The sequence below is a fragment of the Myotis nattereri genome (genome assembly GCF_964212035.1).
Source record: "Myotis nattereri genome assembly, chromosome: X".
NCBI classification, from domain to species: Eukaryota; Metazoa; Chordata; class Mammalia; order Chiroptera; family Vespertilionidae; genus Myotis; species Myotis nattereri.
Genome location: NC_138078.1, coordinates 37,892,907 through 37,916,613, shown reverse-complemented (window position 1 = coordinate 37,916,613; position 23,707 = coordinate 37,892,907). Strand labels below are relative to the sequence as shown.

Sequence of the window (23,707 nt, the reverse complement as noted above, 5' to 3'; positions counted from 1 at the left end):
TCAGAGGTGCTTGCAGCAATTACCAGGACACTGAGACATGTGGCCCCTTAGGGCAGGGCTGAGGACCAGCCATAACTGCTTGCTCTGCCCTTTGATTCCCTGAGACCCCACCCCACCCAGGCTGCTGCAGTGGCTTTTGCATATGAATGCCCCAGCCCTTTGCAACCTGAAAATTACCTAACAAATTGCAGCTGGGCCAGACAGACCCAGAACTTCCAAGAGAAGGCCCAAGGCCCCACAGCAGCTTGCATTGCTTCACAGCTGGGCCTCATCAGGGCACCTCCAAACTCCAAAAAAGGAAGGGGAATCTGCAGATCTTTTCGTAGCTCCTGCTGGGTAACCTCAGGCAGAGGCTAAATTAGCACCTCCTTAGATGCAAGAGCCAGTGTACCCAGTGGTCAGAAGGGGATCATCCATATTACAACTCCTCAGATCCATAAGGGACACACTCAGGGTGCAGAATCAGTGAGCACCAAAGCCCCACTGAAGCAAGTGTTGCCCCAGAAGGGTGTCTTCAGCACACAGGTTCTCCCACTGCAGACACAGCTGATTCTCACTGCCAATTGGCCTGGAGGTCAATTCCTCCCAGTGATCCTACAACAATCAAGGCATAACTACAACAAGACTGTGCACAAAGCCCACAAGGGGGTGCACCAAGAGTGTCCACCTCAGGTAACTGGGGAGGCTGAGCCACTGGGCCCTACAGGACACCTAGCACACAAAACCACTCTACCAACACAGGGAAGCATAAAAAATGCGGAGACAAAGAAACAGGTCACAAATGACAGAAATGGAGGAAAGCAAACGACTGGATATAGAGTTCAAAACCACGTTTATAAGGTTTTTCAAGAATTTTATGGAAACTGCCGATAAATTTAGTGAGACCCTGGAGGATATGAAAAAAGACCAACTAGAAATTAGGCATACACTGACTGTAATAACGAATAATATACAGAGATCCAACAGCAGATAAGAGGATCCCAAGAATCAAGTCAAAGATTTGAAATACAAAGAAACAAAAAATACCCAACCGAAAAAGAAAAAAGAAAAAAAAATCCAAAAATATGAAGATAGTGTAAGGAGCCTCTGGGACAACTTCAAGCGTACCAACATCAGAATTATAGGGGTGCCAGAAGAAGAGAGAGGGCAAGATATTGAAAACCCATTTGAAGAAATAATGACAGAAAACTTCCCCTACCTGGTGAAAGAAATACCCTTACAAGTCCAGGAAGTGCAGAGAATCCCATACAAAAGGTATCCAAAGAGGACCACACCAAGACACATCATAATTAAAATGCCAAGAGCAAAAGACAAAGAGAAAATCTTAAAAGCAGCAAGAGAAAGACAGTCAGTTACCTACAAGGGAGTACCCATACAACTGTCAGCTGATTTCTCAACAGAAACCATGCAGGCCAGAAGAGAGTGGCAAGAAATATTCAAAGTGATGAATAGCAAGAACCTACAACCAAGATTACTTTATCCAGCAAAGCTATCATTCAGAATTTAAGGTCAGATAAAGAGCTTCACAGATAAGAAAAAGCTAAAGGAGTTCACCACCACCAAACCAGCATTATATGAAATGCTGAAAGGTATTCTTTAAGAAGAGGAAGAAGAAAAAGGAACTCTTACCATTTGCCACAGCATGGATGGAACTGGAGAGCAGATAAATACCACATGATCTCACTCATTTGTGGAATATAATGAACAACATAAACTGGTGAACAAGGACTGATCCAGAGACAGAAAGGCATTGATCGGAATGTCGGGCCTTGGTGGAAGGTAGGGGAGGGTGGGGGTAAGGGGGAAAGATCAACCAAAGGACTTATATGCAAGCATATAGGCCTAACCAATGGACACGGACAACGGGGAGGTAAGGGCATGAGCAGGAGGGGGGTAGGGGGCAACGTGGGGATAAGGACACATATGTAATATCTTAATCAATAAAAAAATATATTTTAAAAACGTATGTGAAGATGAGTTAAATTTAGTTATAATGTCTATACATGCATTCATTTATAGGTCTGTAGGGTTTTTAAAAAATGTTTTTATTGATTTATTAGAGAGGAAGGGAAAAGGACAGAAAGATAGAAACATCAATGAGAGAGAAACATGCCTTCTACTGGGGATCAATCCCAAAACTCAGGCATGTGCCCTGACATAGAATTGAACCGTGAACTCCTGGTTCATGGGCCAGTGCTTACCCACTGATCTACACCAGCCAGGCTATCCTATCTAATAATAAACAAACATGGTAATTAACTGTACCTCTGAAATGCTTCCCGTTGGCTAATCAACTGCCAACAAAGATGGCCGCCGGCAGCCAGGCAGCTGAAGCGAACAGGAGGCTTGGTTGCCCCGGCGATGGAGGAAGCCAAGGTTCCCCGCCTGCCACCGCCCACCTCTGAGCTCCTGAAGCAACAGCTCCAAAAGATACAATGTTTCAATTATAGAAGCTAAAAGATGGAGGTTAATTTGCATATACCAGCTGCCAGCGAAGACTGAGGACAACATGGAGGCCAAGCAGTACAGAAGGGAGCTATGTAGAGGCCGCGAGGACAGAAACGGAGCCAAGGCTGCAAAGGTGGGAGGCGGGAGGTGGGAGGGCAAACCCAACCACTGTGGCTGGGAGCATAAGGGGCAGCGGCTGGGAGTGGGAGGGCAAGCTCAGCTGCAGCCACTGGGATAAGAAGGGCAGCCCAGCCCTAGGGGATGGGTGCAGGAGGGCAAGCCCAGTCCCAGGGGATGGGTGCGGGAGGGCAAGCTTAGCCCCAATGACTGGGATTGGGAGGGCAAGTCCAGCCACTGTGGCTGGGAGCATAAGGGTCAGCAGGTTGGAGGGGAAGGGGCAGAGGCTTGGAGGGGAAGGGGCAGCAGCTGGGAGTGGGAGGGCAAGCCCAGCCCCAGCAGCTGGGAGCAGGAGGGGCAGCGGCCAGGAGCATAAGGGGCAGTGGCTGAGGGCAGGAGGGGTAGCAGGTTGGAGGGGAAGGGGCAGCAGCTGGGGGCGGAGGGGCAGGGGCCGGGAGTGGGAGGGCAAGCCAAGCCGCAGGGGATGGGTGCGGGAGGGCAAGCCCAACCACTGTGGCTAGGAGTATAAGGGGCAGAGGCTTGGAGCCAAAGGGGCAGTGGCTTGGAGGGGAAGGGGCAGAGGCTGGGAGCAGGAGGGCAAGACCATCTGCAGGGGCTTGAAGCGGGAGCAAAGCCCGCCTCAGCAAGTTCCGCTCCCTTCTCTGCTTTGCTTCAGCTGCAGGAAGCCCTATTCTTGCAGGAATATTTCTGCAACGGTCCTCTAGTCTATATAATAAAACCTAAGTAACCATTATGGCAGAACGGCCAGAATGACTGGTCGCTATGATGCACACTGACCACCAGGGGGCAGATGCTCAAAGCAGGAGCTTCCCTCTGGTGGTCAGTGCACTCCTACAGGGGGAGCACCACTCAGCCAGATGCCAGGCTCACAGCTGTTGAACGCAGACGCAGTGGCCAGTGCCCCTCCCGCCTCCTCAGCAGCTCTAAGCAGCAGCAAGCTGAGCGGTAAGGAGCAGCGAGCAGGCGGACAGTAAAGAGTGAAGGGTCCTGGACACCAAGAGGGTTCAGGCTGGGCTGAGGGACGCCCCTCACCCCAGTGCGTGAATTTCATGCATCAGACTTCTAGTCCTATCTAATAAAAGGGTAATATGCAAATCAACTGAATGGTGGAACATTCGGTCACTATGACGCACACTGACCACCAGAGGGTAGATGCTCAATGCAGGAGTTGCCCCCTGGTGGTTATTGTGCTCCCACAGGGGGAGCACCACTCAGCCAGAAGCCAGGCTGATGGCTGGTGATTGCAGCAGCGGTGGTGGGAGCCTCACCCACCTCTGTGGCATCACTAAGGATGTCCTACTGCTGGCTTAGGCCTGCTCCCCATGGGAAGTGGGCCTAAACTGTCAGTTGTATATCCCCTGAGGGCTCCCGGACTGCCAAAGGGTGCACAACAAATTTTGTGCACTGGGCCTCTAGTAGGTCTATAGGTTTAAACAAAAGTAGAATGGTATACACTAAAATGCTAGCAGTTGAAATATTGGTGATAGATATGTATATATTTTGTTTTGTTTGTGCTTATATCTATTTTCTAATGTGAAATGCTATTCTTCATGTGAATAAATAATGAAAACTTAAAACAACCTAATCTAAGAGTTTTAAGCAGAGTTTTACATAATCTCATCATTAGAAACTAGGAATACTAATTCTGTTTTTAAAAACACTGCATTTGTCCTGGAATATTTGGAAAGAACTAATCCCTCTTGTAACAGTTCACTGTCAAGGTTAGTATTCTAAAATCTGGCATAGGTTTATTTCTGAAAGTTTGTATTATCCTATCTAATAAAAGAGAAGCATGGTAATTAGCGAATGTCCACTACCTTTCCCATTGGCTAATCAGGGCGATATGCAAATTAACTGCCAGCCAAGATGGTGGCCGGCAGCCAGGAAGCTTGAAACTAACATGAGGCTTGCTTGCTTCAGTGACGGAGGAAACCAACGTTCCCTGCCTGCCTTGCCGGCCTCTGAGCTTGCAGTTTGAAAAATAGTTACAAATATAGAAGCTAAACAAAACCCCAGAAACCTGCTTTCAGCCAGCCGGGATCTCAGAGCTGCAGTTGATACAGTGTTTCGATAATAGAACACAAACAAACCAGATACCTGCTTTCAGCAGCAGAGGCCTCAGAGCTGGAGCCAGAGGTAAAGCTGGCCCAGATTAAAAAAAGAAAAAAAGAAAAAAAGGAGCAGTTGGGAGCTTCAGTCACCTGCCAGCCTAAAAACAGCCCTCAGCCCCTCACCCCGACTGGCCAGGCACTCCAGTGGGGACCCCCACCCTGAAGGGTGTGTGACCAGCTGCAAACAGCCATCATCCCCTCACCCAGGCTGGCCAGGCACCCCAGTGGGGACCCCCACCCTGATCCAGGACACCCTTCAGGGCAAACCAGCCAGCCCCCACCCATGCACCAGGCAGCACCGGGATCAGCGTGACAGGGGGCAGCGCCCAAACCCCCTGATCGCCCTGCGGCTCTGTGTGTGACAGAGGGCGGGGCCACAACCTCCCTATCCGCCCTGCTCTGTTCGTGACAGGGGAAGGCTCCCCAACCCCCTGATCAGCCCTGCTCTGTGCCTGATAGGGGGGAGCTCCCCAACCCCTGATCGCCCTGCGGCTCTGTGTGTGACAGGGTGCAGCGCCCCAATCCCTCCCCCCTCCCCGACAGGCCCTGCTCTGTGTGTGACAGGGGGCGTTGCCCCAACCCCCTGATTGGCCCCGCTATGTGCATGACAGGGGGTGGCGCTGCAACCTCCCCATCGAACCTGCCTTGAGTGTGACAGGGGGCGGTGCCCCAACCCCCCTATCAGCCCTACCCTGAGCGTGACTGAGGGTGGCATCACAACCTCCCAATCTGCCCTGCTCTGTGCATGACAGGGGAAGGTGCCCCAACTCCCCAATCGGCCCTGCTCTGATCCCGACCAGGGGCTGCACCTAGGGATTGGGCCTGCCCTCTGCCACCCGGGAGCAGGCCTAAGCCAGCAGGTCGTTATCTCTTGAGTGGTCCCAGACTGCGAGAGAGCACAGGCCAGGGTGAGGAACCCCCTCTCCCCCCCAAGTGCACAAATTTTTGTGTACCATGCCTCTAGTCATTATATACTTACAAAAATATGTTTTTCATATTACGATGTTTTTGAAACCTAAAAATTGCTCTGTAGAGGGAGGCAAGAAATTAATTGTTCAGCCTTTGCCAGTAATTCTCTATGTGAATTTGGAAATTTTAACTTTTTTTGTTATTTTTGGCCTTTATTTCATCATCTATAAAAAGTGGCAAATCAGGAGATCTTGATGAACTTTAGCAGGTCTAATATTCTAGTAATCTATATTAGATTTATAAATCAACCTCAAAGAACTATATGAGAAAGTATGAAGGCTGAAAAATTCCAAACTCTTTAATGGATTCTTCTGTAGTTACACAGGAGGTTGTTGATATTTCTCTCCTTTAGTATGGTTTCTCCCTTAATTGAATTTTAAAACACATTATATGTTAAATATTAAGATATTTGAACTTTTGTATACTTATGACACCTGGTGGTAAAAGCGAACATCACAGGTAAATTCTAATTCCCCAGACACTCACTCTCTTCTTCTCAAAGGAACTTTTCCCCCTTGATTTATCTATTCATCAGGCATCCAGTCATTCATTCAACCAACACTTAGTGGATACCAACTATGTTCAAGACACTTTATTATGGAGTAAAGGAAGAGGTAATAATGAGTTTTTTAATACGTATGAGATTGCAATCTATTTAGGGTAACAGAATAGAAAAGCAAATAACCACAACATGCTAGGTATATTAAGTACACTCTCACTAAAGAAAATCAGAACTATGAATACTATGAGAAGGCTTCTTGGAGAAAGTGAGCCTTGCCTTTCTTGGTGCTTCAGTTTCTCCATCTGCAAAATGGTGGTAATACTTTACTGTTGCATAGGATTTCTGTGAGAGATTGACTGACAGAGTATGTATAAAGTACTTAGTATAGCACCTTGCACAAAGAGTCATTCAGTGATTATTAATTGTTATTATAATAAAACCAAAGATAATCAAGGAAGACTTCATGTATATTAACTATTCCCTAAATTTTATTTCAAAAATAATTACGGTTCAAGCTTATATATTATTTTCTTTAGACTAAATATTTAGAATATGAGATCAATTATTTTAGTTAATTAAGTGGATAAACAATCCACAAAAACAGACAGTGTCGGCTATATTTACAGTTTGCTAGAGAAACTGGTCAATTTAGCAAAAATAACCAACTCAGTTACAATAACATTCAAAGTAGTTGTTTATTTAAATGAGCTGATTGTTTTACTGCAATAAAGTGTCAATTAGTAAATACAGTCTCTTTGAAAGTATCATGTAGTCAGTGCAAAAGCATCAAATAAGCTGTCTGGCATTGTGTGAGCTGAGTGTGGGTTAACTGAATCTTAAAACATTTTAATTGGAGGTGTTGGGAGTTGAGTAGGCACTTTCTTAGACTCTATGTTGCTTTCAGCAGTTAAGGTTGAGTCTGTCTCATTTTCCCATTAATTACATAAAATGTGAAGCAAACTAACTGCCTTTGCAAACAATTAAAATACAAGGAAACATTAAAATCTCATTTAGACTTTATTTTTTCTAAATGAGATACATAAGTCATTTCCTAAAAATATCAAACATTTAGGTTGTCAAACTGCTACTTTCAAGGTTAAATAAGCAATAGTACAGTAGCTTTTTGCCAAAAGCTATAATGTTCTGATCCAGAAAAGAAAGAAAGAAAAGAACAAAGACAATACCATTTTAGAAATTAATGTCTAACCGGAATTAAGGGAAGATTTGAGAGGAGACAGGATTGCTATCTTTCATATTTCAGATGTTTTCAGTGTTTAATGTATAACAGGATTTTATTTGGCTTTGGTAGGCCGAACTAGGTTGACATGACAGTGATACAGATTTTGACTCACAGGAAAGACCCTTCTAACAATTATGATTGTTAAAAATAGACATTTCTTCAAAGAAGACATGCAGATGGCCAATCAAATTATAAAAACATGTTCAGCATCATAAATCATGATGAAAATGAAAACCACAGTGAGATAGCACCTCACACCTGTCAAAATAGCTAATAATTAAAAAGTCAACAAAAGACAAGCGTTGGTAAGAAATGTGAAAACTAATGTACTGTTGGTTGAATTTTAAGTTGGGGTATCCACTATAGGAAAAAGTATAGAGGTTCCTCAAAATATTAAAAATAGAACTACCATAATACCCAGTAATTTTATTTCCAGGTATTTATTTAAAAATGAAAAAAAAGATATATGCACCTCGATGTTCATTTTATCATTATTGACAATAGCCAAGATATGAAAGCAGCCTTTGTGTCCATTGATCAGTGAATGGATAAATTATTTATGGAATATTACTCAACCATAAAAATATAAAAAATAATGAAATCTTACTATTTGTAACAACATGGATGGACCTAGAAGGTGTTATACTAAGTGAAATAAGTTAGAGAAATATAAATACTGTATGATTTCACTTATATGTGGAATCTAATAAAATATAAACAAATACAGAGAACAAACTGAGGGTCACTGGATGAGAGGGGAGTTGGGAGGGATGGGTGGAAAAGTGAAAGGATTAATCAGTACATATTGGTAATTATAGAATAGTCATGAGGATGTAAAGTACAGCATAGGGCAGTGATGGCGAACCTATGACACTCGTGTCAGAGGTGACACGCGAACTCATTTTTTTGGTTGATTTTTCTTTGTTAAATGGCATTTAAATATGTAAAATAAATATCAAAAATATAAATCTTTGTTTTACTATGGTTTCAAATATCAAAAAGTTTCTATATGTGACACAGCACCAGAGTTAAGCTAGGGTTTTTCAAAATGCTGACATGCCAAGCTCAAAAGGTTCGCCATCGCTGGCATAGGGAATATAGTCAATAATATTGTAATAACTATCGATGGTGCCAGATGGGTATGACATTTACCAGAGTACATAAATGTCTAATCTTTATGTTGTACACCTGAAACTAATATATTGTATGCCAACTACATTTTAAAATATTTTAAAAATTTAATCATCCGCATTAATATCTTTTCACTGAGCTTGCCCTGAGAGTAGAAAATAGCCCCTTTTATTGCATCTACCACCAGATACCCTCTAGTTCTTCAGTAGTCTGGTAGTTTCTTGAAATGATTGCAAGAATAGCCTCAATACATGTGAATGTCTGAAGCTACTATAATTCTGTAAGTAAACACAGATCTTTAAAATTACAGAAGCTTCTAGAATGTGCCATGATTAATATTTCAGATGTCTTCAGTGTTCAGAACTAATTTTGCCATCAACCAAATTCTGAAAGAGGCAATGGTAATCTGAATTGCACCATCTATTCCAAGCCCCTATAATCCCCAACCTGGCAGCCATTCCCTAGGCTTTTATCCTATGTTTCATTTCCAAAGTTTCATAAACTCACCTCATCAATTACCTAATTCCTAATAAAATTGCAGTTAAAATTGATTAATTTCTCCCAGAGTTGATGATAGGGAAATAAGCTAGATTCCAAATTTAAGTACAAGTGGAGACAGCTGTAAAGCTGAAATGTGGAACCCCAGAGACAGTTGGAATGCACATTTGGGTGCTATTTCTTGAGGTCTTGTTTATTGGTTATTCCTACAAATTTGGTTAATCCCTCTGATTATAAAGGGGAAAATATGACTGAGCATATTTCCAAAATAGTGATCCTTTTGATTACTGCAAATATCCTCCAAAATACGTATCCATTTAAAGAGTGGCATGCTATTTTTAGTTTACATAGAAAAGACCTTCTGAATTTATGAAAGTTCACACTTGAATACTTCTTTAGTATGAAATAAATATATTTGTATACCCAAATATAAACTGACATGCCTTTGATGCTATTTTTACTCTATTTTGGGCAGAAATCATCTGATGCTTTCCTTAAGGAAGGAACATAAATCCTCAAGATGGGAGGTAACAGCACAAACAGTACAGGAGCAAAGTGCACTGATCTTCAAATGCCATTTCAGTACACCCTCTATGCAACCACCTACATCCTCATATTCATCCCTGGTCTTCTGGCTAACAGCGCAGCCTTGTGGGTTCTGTGCCGCTTCATCAGCAAGAAAAATAAAGCCATCATTTTCATGATCAACCTCTCTGTGGCTGACCTTGCTCATGTGCTCTCCTTACCCCTCCGGATTTACTACTACATCAGCCACCACTGGCCTTTCCAGAGGACCCTTTGCCTGCTGTGCTTCTACCTGAAATATCTCAACATGTACGCCAGCATTTGCTTCCTGACCTGCATCAGCCTTCAGAGGTGCTTCTTTCTCCTGAAGCCCTTCAGGGCCAGAGATTGGAAGCGTAGGTATGATGTGGGCATCAGTGCTGCCATCTGGGTCATCGTGGGCACTGCCTGTTTGCCACTTCCAATTCTGAGAGATACTGGCTTAGCCAACAATACTGAATCCTGCTTTGCTGATTTAGGGTTTCAACACATTAGCATGGCTTCTTCCATTGGCATGGTAACTGTAGCTGAACTTGGAGGATTTATATTACCTGCTATGATTATTATTTATTGTACATGGAAAACAAGAAAATCTTTACAGGAATTCCAAGTTCCTCCTCAGAATACCAAAGAGAGAAAAAAAGCTTTGTGGATGGTCCTGATGTGTGCAGTGGTATTCATTGTGTGTTTCGCCCCTTACCACCTCAACTTCCCACTTTTTATGATGATGAAGCAACATATCTTTTCAAACTGCTACTTTATCAAGAGTATTCAATGTTTCCACATAATTTCCTTGTGTCTTGCAAATCTGAATTGCTGTCTTGATCCAGTTGTATATTATTTTATGACCTCAGAATTTCGTGATAGATTTTCAGAACATGGCCTGGTTTTTCAGTCATGTGTGAGATACAATGACAGTGTTTAGGAGATTCATTACAAGAAGGGAGATCTTCAAATTATCTCCCTTGAATTTTTGGATGATTCCAAGACAACATAATCAAACAATTAGCAAGAATGATCTATATGCTCTGTCAGCTTAGCTATGTCACCTTGAATATTTTTTCTAAAGTGATATTGTTGACTGCCTTAACAAAACATGGACCCCTTTCCTTTATTCTCAAAATTACTCTTTTGAAGGAGCTACTCATGCCTATATGTTCTGTCTAAATGGAAACAAGTTTTTCTATGGAGCACACGAGAAAACATTTTTCTTTACAGAAAGTAATACACAACCGAATGAATTGCACAACTGTTCCTCAGCAATGGGTGTAGTCTTTTCACCTTCTCCTACAAAAAACAAACAAGAAAAAAACAAAACACACACAACAAAATGTAAATTGAAAATAGGTAGGTATAGGTGAATTTTGAAATGTTTCAAAATGTACATGAAAGCAATATGATCCTAGCTTTTTTTTTTTTAAGAAAATAACACACTACTTAAGCAATGTAGGCTAAAATGGACAAGTTTATATTAATAGAAGTTATGATAATTGATACTTTTATAATTTAAAATATCTATGAGACTTTTACATTTTCCTCTTGGAGAAAGAAACAATTCAGATACATCCCAAATATCTCAAAAATATCAAGACTTTCACACAGAGCACATACACCTTAAACACAAAATAAACTTGTGTTCTAACATATTACACAAAGTTCAGAGTTTCAGGGTTTGCAATGAAAGTTCTTTGCTTGAGTATGTGTGATGTGAGGCATGCTCTTATATATTGGCACTCATTCAGAAAACATTTTGTTTAATTTGTTCATTAAAATCAATTATGCCACGGTCTGCCTAGATTAATTCACTTAAGTACCACCTTAGTCAAAATATTGCTTGATAGATTTAAACAATGAAAATACACATGCATATAGTTTTTCAAATGGACCTCTTTCCTTACAGGTAAAGGTATGTGTAAAGAAAACAATGGTGCATCAAATCTTACTGTCAATGGAAAATTGTTTTTTAATTATTACTGTGGTGAAATTATTTTGTAATACAAATCACTCCCATTGGAAATTTTGAAACTTAAAATTTTATATATCAATTTTTATTAAAATAGTATTTTAAAAAGCAGTGGTTACTTTTATAAAATTACACTCATGCAATGAATAACAATGTTTCAGTCAATGATGGACCACATATACTAGTATGATGGTAATCCCTAAGATTATTATGAGGTAAAAAAAATTCTTATTGCCTAGTAATATTGTAGCCATCATAATGTCATAGTGCAATGCACATTAGTCACATGGTTTTTGTAATGCTGTTGTAAACAAACCTATGTGCTACCAGTTACATATGTTGTGTCTTGGTGTGGTCCTCTTTGGGTTCCTCTTGTTTGGGACTCTCTGCGTTTCCTGGACTTGTAAGTCTATTTATTTCACCAGGTAGGGGAAGTTTTCTGACATTATTTTTTTTTCTTTAAATATTTTTATTTGTTTCAGAGAAGAAGGGAGAGAAACATCAATGATGAGAGAGAATTATTGATTGGCTGCCTCCTGCATGCCCCCTCCTGAGGATTGAGTCCACAACTCAAGCATGTGCCCTTGACTGGAATCGAACCTGGGACCCTTCAGTCCAGAGGCTGATGCTCTATCCACTGAGCCAAACCAGCTAGGGCTGTCATTATTTCTTTAAATAGGTTTTCAATATTTTGCTCTGACTCTCCTTTTGGCACCCCCATAATGTGAATGTTGGTACGCTTGAAGTTGTCCCAGAGGTTCCTTATACTATCATCATGTTTTTGGATTCTTATTTCTTTTTGCTCTTCTGTTTGGGTGTTTTTTGCTTTCTCATATTTGAAATCATTGACTTTATTGTTGGAATCCTCTTCTCTACTGTTGAATCCCTGTACATTATTCTTTATTTCAGTCAGTGTATGCTTAATTTCTGACTTAAAAATTTCCATTTTTTAAGACTTTTTTAAAAAGTATATTATATTGATGTTTTTACAGAGAGGAAGGAAGAGGGATAGAGTTAGAAACATTGATGAGAGATAATCTTCAAACAGCTGCCTCCTGAACACCCCCAACTGGGGATGTGCCCACAACCAAGGTACATGCCCTTGACTGGAATTGAACCTGGGACCCTTCAGTTCGCAGGCCAATGCTCTATCCACTGAGCCAAACTGGTTAGGGCTCCATTTCTTTTGGCATTTTCACTAAGATCCTTGAAAGTCTCACTAAGTCTCTTGGAGGTTGGTAGAAGATTCTTGAATAACCTTATAGCAGTGGTTTTGAACTCTATATCCAATAGCTTGCTTTATTACAGTTCTTTCATTTCTGACATGTTTCTTTGTTTCTGCATTTTGGCTGCTTCCCTGTGTTTGTTTCTATGTATTAGGTAGAGCTGCTATGTCTCCTTGAGTTGGTAGAGTGGCCTTGTGTGGTAGGTGTCCTATAGGGCCCAGTGGCTCAGCCTCCCCAGTCACCTGAGCTGGACCCTTAGGTGCACCCCTTTGTGGGTTGTGAGCATAATCTTGTAATTGAAAATTGATTGCTGTTGGTGTCACTGGTAGAAATTGACCTCCAGAACAATTGGCTGTGGGGACCAGCTGCAACTACAGTGGGAGAGCTGCTGTGGGGGAGACACCCTTATGGGACAGGACCTGCTTCAGTGGGGCTTTGGTGCTCACTGAGTCTGCCCCTTGAGTGTGTTGCTTATGGATTTGTAGAGTTGTAATCTGGTATGGTCTCACACTGACCACTGGGTACACTGGCTCTTGGGTCTCCAGGGTGCTGCAAAACCAGCCACTGCCTTAGGCCACCTAGCAGGAGCTACAAAGAGATCTGCAGAATCTTTCTCTTTGTATGGGGTTTGGAATTGCCTAGACAAGGCCCAGCTATGAAGCAAGGCATGCTGGTGCTGGTGCTGGGTCTTGGGCCTTTTATTGATAGGTTTGGGGCTCCCTGACCCAGCTGCAGCTTGTTTGATTTTAGCCTGAACAAGACAATCAATTCATATGCAAAAGCCACTGCACACAGCTTGGGTGGGGTTGTAAATTAGATGCGGGGGGATCTTAGGGAATCAACAGGGTGGAGCAAACAGAACCCTGAGATAGGGGAGGTCCCAGTATAGGAATAATGATCCCTGCTAGCACCTCCATCTAGGAGAAAGCCTCACAGAGTTCCTGCCCAGATGCCAGATAACCCAGTTGTCTGTGTCCCCCAGAGACTCACCCTGGTTTTGGAGCTCAGAGGAAGTGAGAGGAAGCAGGACCTTGTAAGTTCAGTTCCTGCACCAGCCTTTTAAGAGGAACAGCTGGGTCTCCAGCAGTCTCTGTATCACTGAGCTCCAATCCGCATTGGTTTTTACAGCCTGTAGTTATGGGCACTTCTTTTCCCAGCTCTGGGACCTTGGGCTGACCTTCTGATGTGGGGATGAGACCCTTGCTCTTCACAGGCAGCCTCTGCAGAGTCTATCCCCCTCCCAATTTAAAAAAGCAACACACATAGGTGTCGGAGAGGTACGTTCCATGCCTCCACACTTCCTACCAGTGTCAGTCTGCTTTCTTCTTTACTTGTCTAGTTGTAGGACTTCCATTCATCCAGCTTTCTGGTGGTTCTGGATGATGGTTATTCTGTATTTTAGTTGTAATTTTGATGTGGTTGTGGGAGGTGGTGAGTATAGGTGTTTACCTATGCTGCCATCTTGGTGATCACTTGAGTTTATTCTTGTGTATGGTATAAGTTGGTGGTATGGGTTCATTGTTTTGCATCTATCTGTCCAAATTTCCCAACACCATTAATTGAAGAGACTTTCTGACTCCATTGAATGCTCTTGCCTCCTTTGGCAATTATTAATTGAATGTAGTGGCTTGGGTTGATTTATGGGGTCTCTGTTTTGTTCCATTGATCTATATGCCTGTTCTTGTGCTAGTGCCAAGCTGTTTTGGTTGCAGTAGCTTTGTAATATAAGTTGATATTTGGTATTGTGACCCCTCCAACTTTGCTCTTTTTTCTCAAGATTCCTGTGGCTATTTTGGGTCTTTTTTTTTTTTTTTGCTCCATACACATATTTGGAGTATTTATTCTAAATTTGTGAAATATGCCGTTAGCATTTTAATAAGGATTGCATTGAATCTGTAGATTTCTTTGGGTTGTATGGACATGTAAATGATGTTAATTCTACCAATCCATGAACACAGTATATTCTTCAACTTTTTTATATCTTACTCTATCTCTTTTTTAAATGTCCTGTAGTTTTCTGAGTACAAGTCTTTTACCTACTTGGTTATTTTTATTCCTAAGTATCTTAATTTTTTTGTTTCAATGATAAATGGTATAGTTTGTTTAGTTTCTCTTTCTGAGACTTCATAATTAGTGTATAAATATGAAATCAATTTGTTGGTGTCAATTTTATATCCTGATATATTACCAAATTCATTTATTAAATGTATTGGCTTTTAGGTGGAGTTTTTAGGGTTTTTTATATACACTATAATGTCATCTGCGAATAATGACAGTTTTAATTCCTCCTTTCCAATTTGGATGCTTCTTATGTTTTCTTCTCATCTGATCACTGTGGCTAGGACTCCCAGTATTATGTTGAATAAGAGTAATAAAAGTGGACATCCCTGTCTTATTTCCATTCTTAGGGGAAATCGTTTTAGTTTTGCCCATTGAATATTATGTTGACTGTAGGTTTCTTATGTGCAGCTATTATTATGTTGTTATGATCCCTTTTTCTGAGAGTTTTTATCAAAAATGGCTGTTGGATTTTGTTGAATGCCTTTTCTGTATCTATTGATATGATCATGTGATATTTGTCTTGCAATCTGTTAATGTGTTGTATCACATTTATTGATTCACGGATATTGTATCAACCATGCCAGAATAAATCACACTTGGCCATGATGTATGATCTTTTTATTTATTTTTTATTAAATTGATTGAGGTGACATTGGTCAACATGAATATATAGGCTTCATGTGTGAATTTCTATGTTACAAGACCTATATATTGCACTGTGTTCCCACCACCCAAAGTCAAATCTTATCCTGTCACCTCATATTAGGACTCTTTTTCCCCTCAACTCCTTTTCTCTGGCAACCACCATTCTGTTTTTTGTGTTCATAAGTTTTGGTTTTATATCCTACATATGAGTGAAATCATATGTTTTTTAGCTTTTTGTGTGTGGCATACTTCACTTAGCATAATGTCCTCAAGTTCCACCCACATTGTTGCAAATGGTGCTGTTTCATCTTTTCTTATGGCTGAGTAGTATTCCATTGTGTATATGTACCATATCTTCCTTTTCCAGTCCTTTATAGTGGGACAGTTTGGTGTTCCCATGTCTTGGCCACTGAGAATAATGCTGCAATGAACATAGCAGTGCATATATCTTTGTGAATACATGATTTCGAGTTTATTGGGTATATACCCAGGAGTGGGGTTGCTGGGTCATATGGTAGCTCTATTATTAATTTTTTGAGGAATCACCAGACTGTTTTTCATAGTAGCTGTACCAGTCTATATTCCCAACAGCAGTGAATGAGTGTTCCCTTTTTCCCACAACCTCTCCAACACTTGTTATTGTATGTCTTATTGATAATGGCCACTCTAATAGCTGTGAGGTGGTATCTCATTGTAGTTTTGAATTGCATTTCCCTGATTGCCAGGGAAGTTAAACATCTTTTCTTATATCTATTGGCTGTCTGTGTGTCTTCTACCCACTTTTTGATTGGGTTGTTTGTTTGGTGCTGAGTTTTATGAGTTCTTTATGTATTTTGGAAATTAAACCTTTCTCAGAGCTACTGTTTACAAATATCATCTCCTATCTGATTGGCTGCCTCTCTGTTTTGTTATCTGTTTCTTTTGCTGTGCAGAAGCTCTTCAATTTGACATAGTCCCATTCATTTACTTTCGCATTTACATCCCTTGCCTTTGGGGTCAAATCCATAAAATGTTCTCTATGACCAAGGTCCATAAGTTTGATACTTATATCTTATTCTATGTAACCTATAGTTTTGGGTCTTATGTTTAGGTCTCTGTTCCATTTAGAATTAATTTTTGTACATGGGAACAAACTGTAATCCAGTTTCATTTGTTTGAATGTGACTTTCCAGTTTTCCCAGCACTAATAATTGAGAAATATCTTTATTCCATTGTGCATTCCTGGCTCCTTTGTCAAAATTATCTATCCATATATGTGTGATTTTATAGCTGGGTTTTCTATTATCTTCCTTTGATCTGTTTCTCTACCTATACCATGCAGTTTTGATTATCATAGCTCTGCAATATAATTTGAAGTCAGGTAGTATGTTACCTCAGCTTTGTTTTTTGTTGTTGTTGTTTTTTTTCTTCTTCAGATTGCTTCGGCTAATTTGGTTATGTTGTGGTTCCATACAAATCTGATGATTTTTTATTCTATCTCTTAAAAAAATGACATTGGGATTTTGATGGAGATTGGATTAAATTTTTATGTTGCTTGGGTAATATGGCCATTTTAACTATGTTGATTCTTCCAATCCATGAACACAGAATCTTTTTCCAGATTGTTGTATCTGTTTGAATCTATTTTAATAATGCTTTGTAATTTTTAGTATATAGGTATTTCACATTATTTGTTAAATTTATTTCTAGGTATTTTATTCTTTTGGTTGCTATTGTAAAAAGAATTTTTTTCCATTTCTTTTTCTGAAGTTTTGTTGTTAGTATACAGGAAGGTGATAGATTTTTGCACATTGATTTTGTATCCTGCAACTTGGCTCCATTTATTTATTGTTTCTAATAGTTTTTTGGTAGAGTCTTTAGGATTTTCTATGTACAGCATCATGTCATCAGCAAAAAGTGACAGTTTGACTTCCTCCTTCCCTATTTGGATGCCTTTTGTTTATTTCTCTTGCCTTATTGCTCTGGCTAGTACTTCTAGCATGATGTTGAAAAAGAGTGGCGAGAAAGGACATCCTTGTCTTGTTTCTGATCTTAGGGAAAAAGCTTTCAGGTTTTTGCCATTGAGTATGATATTAGCTGAGGGTTTATCATATATGGCTTTTATTATGTTAAGGTACTTTCCTTCTATTCCTATTTCATTGAGTGTTTTAATAAAGAAATGGATGTTGTATCTTATAAAATGCTTTTTCTACATCTATTGATAAGATAATAGGATTTTTATCCTTTCTTTTATTAAAATGCTGAATCACTCTTGTCTCTTAGAATAAATCCCTCTTGATCGTGATGTATTATTCTTTGGATACAATGTTGTATTCAATTAGGTAGTACCATATTTTCCCGTGTATAAGACATTGGTTTTTCTAAAAAAGACTGAAACAAGGGGGGTCTTATACACAGAAGTCAGCCGAGGAAGGAGCTGTACGTTTGCATAGCTGCCCATACCTTGTCACACAGGCTTCCACCATTCAGCTAATGCCATAATTGGAGGTGGAGAATGCGGAGATGCAACAGGGACCAGAGCTTTTTGAGCCCATAAAGATGTCAACAAATAAAAAGATAAATACTGGTAAGTGATTGTTTTACTCTTCAAAATTCAAACTGAATGTAATCAGCTATGCAAAAGAGCATGGAAATAGAGTTGCAGAGAGACAATTTGTACCTCCTCCCACTGAGTGTATGATCAGACAGTGGAGAAAACAGGAAGAACAACTCCTTAAGAAGCCAAAAAACAAGAAGGCCTTAAGATGAAAACTAGCAAAATGGGCAAACTTGGAACAAAGTCTTAAGACTTGGATTATAGAGCAGAGTCAGAGTGGCTTATGTGTGTCAACCAAGCTTATTCAATGTCAGGCAAGAATGTTTACAAGTGGAACGAACATTGTTGATTTTACAGAAAAGGCAAAATGGTGCTTCAATTTCATGAAGAGAGAAGGGTTGGCCATGAGAACATGAACAAAGTTAGCTCAGAAAATGCCACCAGTTTATGAGGATGATCTCACATATATAGACAGTGACTCAGAAGACAGTAGTGATACAATAGTAATGAAGAAGAAAACAGTGATTCAACAGAGGCTGAACAAAGTGATATGTTGCATAATATCATAGTACTGGTATGTAAACGTTACCTTCGGTAATTACTAAATAAAAATGTGTTCTGTTTTATATTTAAAATATTGATTTCTTAATTTTGGGTTGGAAAAGTGGGGGGTGTCCTATACACGGAAAAATATGGTATGTTGTTGAGGATTTTTGCATCTGCATTCTTCGGGTATATTGCTCTGTAGTTTTGTTTTGTATGTGTCATCTTTGCCAGGTTTTAGTATCAGGGTTATACTGGACTTAGAATGTGTTAGGGAGTATTGCCTCTTCTTCAATTTTTAAAAAAGAGTTTGAAAAGTATAGGTTTTGAATCTTCTTTTAACTCTTCTTTGGTAGAATTCACTGCTGACTGCATCTGGTCCAGGACTTTTGTTTTTTGGAGAGGTTTTTGATGGTTTTTTCAATTTTCTCACTGCGGATCTATTTAGATTTTCCAGTTCTTTATGATTTAGTCTAGGAAGGTTATATATTTCTAGGAACTTCTAGGTTATTGAATTTGGTGGCATAAAGTCTTTCATAATATTCTAGTATGATCTTTTGTATATACTAGTATGTGATGTTTGTGGTGACTTCTCCTCTCTTATTTCTGATTTTGTTTTTTTGGAATTTTTTCCATTTTTTTCCTTAGTGAGTTTAGCCAGGTGTTTGTCAATTTTATTAATGTTTTCAAAGAGCCAGCTCTTTGTTTTATTAATTTTTTTGTATAGACTTGTTTTCTATTTCATTTAATTCTGCTCTAATTTTTATTATTTCCTCTCCTCTGTTGACTTTGGGTTGCTTATGTTTTTCCATTTTTTTAAAAAAATTCTTTATTGTTGAAAGTATTACATATGTCTCCTTTTTTCCCATTGACCTTTCCCCGCCTTCTTCCACCCCACAACCCAGGCTTTGGGCCCTTACTGTCTGTGTCCATTGGTTATGCTTATATGCATGCATACAAGTCCTTTGGTTGATCTCTTACCCCCACAACCCAACCTTCTGCTGACTTCCCTCTGAGGTTTGATGCTCTGTTTGATGCATCTATGTCTCTGGATCTATTTTTGTTCATCATGTTCAACATTTTTGAGATCATGTGATATTTGTGTTTCTCTGACTGGCTTATTTCTCTTAGCATAATGCTCTCCAGTTACATCCATGCTGCTGCAAACAGTGAGAGTTTCTTTTTCACATCAGCATAGTATTCCACTGTGTAAATGTGCCACAGGTTTTTAATGCACTTATCTGCTGATGGTCACTTAGGCTGTTTCCAAATATTAGCTATTGTAAATTGTGTGGCTATGACCTTAGAGGTGCATATATTCTTTCTGATTGATGATTCTGATTTCTTGGTATATATTCCCAGAAGTGGGATAACTAGGTCAAATGGGAGTTCCATTTTTAATGTTTGAGGAAATTCCATATTGTTTTCCACAGTGACTGCAACAATCTGCATTCCCACCATCAGTGCATGAGGGTTCCTTTTCCTCCACATACCTGCCAGCACTTGTCATTTGTTGATTTGTTGATGATAGCCATTCTGACAGGTGTGAGATGGTGCCTCATAGTTGTTTTGATTTGCATCCCTTGGATTAGTGACTTTGAGTATTTTTACATATGTCTTTTGGCCTTCTGTATATGCACTTTCAAAAAGTGTCTATTTGGATCATTTGCTCATTTTTTTTATTGGATTGTTTATCTTCCTTTTGTTAAGTTGTATGAGTTCCCTATAAACTTCAGATATCAAACACTTATAAGATGTAACATTAGCAAATATGTCCTCCCATGCAGTAGGTTCTCTTGTTTTGTTGATGGTTTCTTTTTTTGTTTTATTTTGATGTAGTACCTACCATTTGTTTAATTTCTCCTTAGTTTCCATTGTCTTGGAAGTTGTATCAGTAAAGATATTGCTAGGAGACATGTGTCATATTTTGCTGCCTATGGATTCGTCTAAGATTTTTATGGTATCCCATCTTATGTTTAAAACCTTTATACATTTTGAGTTTATTTTTGTGTATGGTGTAAGTTGGTGGTCTAGTTTTATTTTTTGCATGTATCTGTCTAATTTTCCAAACACCATTTATTGAAGAGACTGTCTTGACACCATTTTATGCTCTTGACTCCTTTGTCAAATATTAATTAAGCATAATGGCTTAAGTCAATTTATGGGACATCTGTTCCATTCCATTGGTCAATGTTTCTATTCTTATGCCAGTACCATGCTGTTTTGAGAACAGTGGCTTTGTAATATAACTGGATATCTGGTATTTTAACCCCTCTAGCTTTGTTCTTGTCTGATTGCTATGGCTAGTACTTCAAACAGCAATGGTGAAAGTGGAAATCCCTGTCTTCTTCCTATTCTAAGGGGAAATAGTTTTAGTTTTTACCAATTCAGTATGATGTTGGCTGTAGGTTTTCATATAAGGCTTTTATTATATTGAGGTATGATCCCTCTATCCCCACTTTGCTGAGAGTTTTTATCAAGAAAGGATGTTGGATTTTGTTAATTACGTTTTCTGCTTTAATTTATATGATCATGTGTTTTTTTGTCTTTCAATTTGGTTATGTGATGTATCACACTTATTGATTTCTGGATATTATACCAGGCTTCCACCCCTGGAATAAATCCAATTTGGTTAAGGCGTATAGTCTTTTCAATGTATTGCTGGATTTGATTTGCTAATATTATGTTGAGGACTTTTGCATCTAAGTTCATCAGGAATAATGAGCTGTAATTCTCTTTCTTTTTAGTGTTTTTATCTGGTTTTTGGATTAGGGTAATGCTGCCTTCATAGAGAGAGTTTAGAAATATTTCTCTCTCTTGAATTTTTTTGAATAGTCTGAGGGGAATCAGTGTTATTTCTTTTTTGAATATTTGGTAAAACTCCCTTGTGAAGCCATCTGTACCAGGGCTTTTGTTTGCTGGACTTTTTTTTGTTATTATTATTACTGCTTCAATTTCATCAGTAGTTACTGGACTATTCAGGATTTCTGATTCTTCCTGATTGAGTTTTGGAAGATTGTATTTTTCTAGGACAATGTCCATTTATTTTTTTATTGTTTTAAAATATATTTTATTGATCTTTTAACAGAGAGGAAGGGAGAGAGATAGTTAGAAACATCGATGAGAGAGAAACATTGATCAGCTGCCTCCTGCATACCTCCCACTGGGGATGTGCCCTCAACCAAGGTACATGCCCTTGACCAGAATCGAACCTGGGACCTTTCAGTCCACAGTCCGATGCTCTATCCACTGAACCAATCCGGTTAGGGCAGGACAATGTCCATTTAATCAAGGTTTTCCAGATTGTTGGAATAGAATAGCATTTTTTTATAATCCTTTGTATTTCTGTAGAATCAGTTGTTACTTCAACTCTTTCATTTCTCATTTTGTTTATTTGGGTCCTCTCTCTTTGTTTCTTGGTGAGCCTGGCTAGAGGTTCATCAATCTCATTTATCCTTTTAAAGAACAAGCTCTTGGTTCTATTGATTTTTTTTATTGTTTTTGGTCTCTATGTCATTTATTTCTACCCTGATCTTTATTACTTTCTTACTTATACTTACTCTGAGCTTTTCTTGTTACTCTCTATCTAGTTCTTTAAGTTGTAGAGTTAGATAACTTATTACCAGTTTTTGTTTTTGTTTTTTAGTTAGGCCTGTATTGCTATGAACTTCCCTCTCAGGACTACTTTCATTGTTTCCCATAGATTTTGCGTTGTTGTGTATTCATTTTAATTTGAATCCAGATTTTGGATTGTTGTGTATTCATTTTAATTTGAATCCAGAATGTTTTTTATTTCTTCTTTGATCTCTTTGGTAAACCATTTTTTAATAGCATGCTATTTAGCCTCCATTTGTTTGATTGTTTTTATTGTTTGTATTGTTGTTGGTTTCTAATATTATGACTTTTCTATCTGAGAAGATGCTTGACACAATTCTAATCTGAAATTTTTAGAAGTTTAGCCTCTGTCCTAATATGTTGTCTATCTTTGAAAATATCCCATGGGCACTTGAGAAGAATGTTTATTTCTTAGCTTTGGGATAAAATGGTCTGAAGATGTCAATTAGTTCCATTTCATCTAGTGAGTAGTTTAGAATTGTTTTTTCTTTGCTGATTTTTTTGTCTAGAGGATTTATCCAGTGATATAAAAGGGGTATTAAAGTCCCCTACTATGATTATATTACTGTGTATCTCTCCCTTAATATCTTCGAGAAGTTTTTTTTTTTTTAATGTATTTGGTTGCTCCTGCATTCAGTTTATATATGTTTACTAGAGATATATCCTCTTGTTGAATTGATCCATTTAATATTATGACATTTCCTTCCTTATCTCTTGTTATTGCCTTCACTTTGAGGCCAATTTTTTCAGATTTAGATATTGCTAAACCAGCTTTTTTTTTTTTTTTTTCATTTCCATTTGCCTGAAAAATTTCTTTCCATCCCTTCACGTTCAGTCTATGTGAGTCCTTTGTTCTGAGGTGGGTCTTTTGTAGACAGCATATATATCGTCATGTTTTCTTATCAATTCAGCTATCCTATGTCTTTTTTTCAATCTTTAATTTCTTTATTGATTAAGGTATTACATATGTGTCCTCATCTCCCCATTAACCCCCAACCCCTCACCACTCATGCTCTCATCCCCCTGTTGTCTGTGTCCATTGGTTGGGCCTATATGCATGCATACAAGTCCTTTGGTGGATCTCTTCCCCTTACCCCCACCCTCCCCTACTTTCCCTCTGAGGTTTGACAGTCTGATCGCTGCTTTTCTGTCTCTGGATCTGTCCGTGTTCATCACTGCATGTTGTTCACTATATTCCACAAATGAGTGAGATCATGTGGCATTAATCTTTCTCTAACTGGGTTTTTTCACTTAGCATAATTGAAGTATCAATCACTTAGCAGTATCAATGAAGAAGTTCCTTTGGCATATGTCTGCGATTTCATTGCCTGTACATTCCTCTAGTATTGTTATGGTTTCCCATCTTCTGTTTAAGTCCTTTATCCATTTTGAGTTTATTTTTGTCTATGGTGTAATTTGGTGGTCTAGTTTCATCTTTTTGCATGTATCTATTCAATTTTCCCAACACCATTTAATGAAGAGACTGTCTTGACTCCATTGTATGCTCTTGCCTCCTT

At 39.2% G+C, this 23,707-nt stretch overlaps 1 protein-coding gene across 1 annotated transcript; it reads left to right on the top strand.

Annotated features, from left to right (window-relative positions):
* Window positions 1–9,557: 9,557 nt before the first annotated feature.
* Window positions 9,558–10,526, top strand: LOC308511460 (putative P2Y purinoceptor 10; the record flags this gene model as incomplete). Its single annotated transcript, XM_081081498.1, has 1 exon — window positions 9,558–10,526. The coding sequence occupies one exon, from the start codon at window positions 9,558–9,560 to the stop codon at window positions 10,524–10,526; it is 969 nt and encodes a 322-aa protein (XP_080937624.1).
* Between the last annotated feature and the right edge of the window lie 13,181 nt (window positions 10,527–23,707).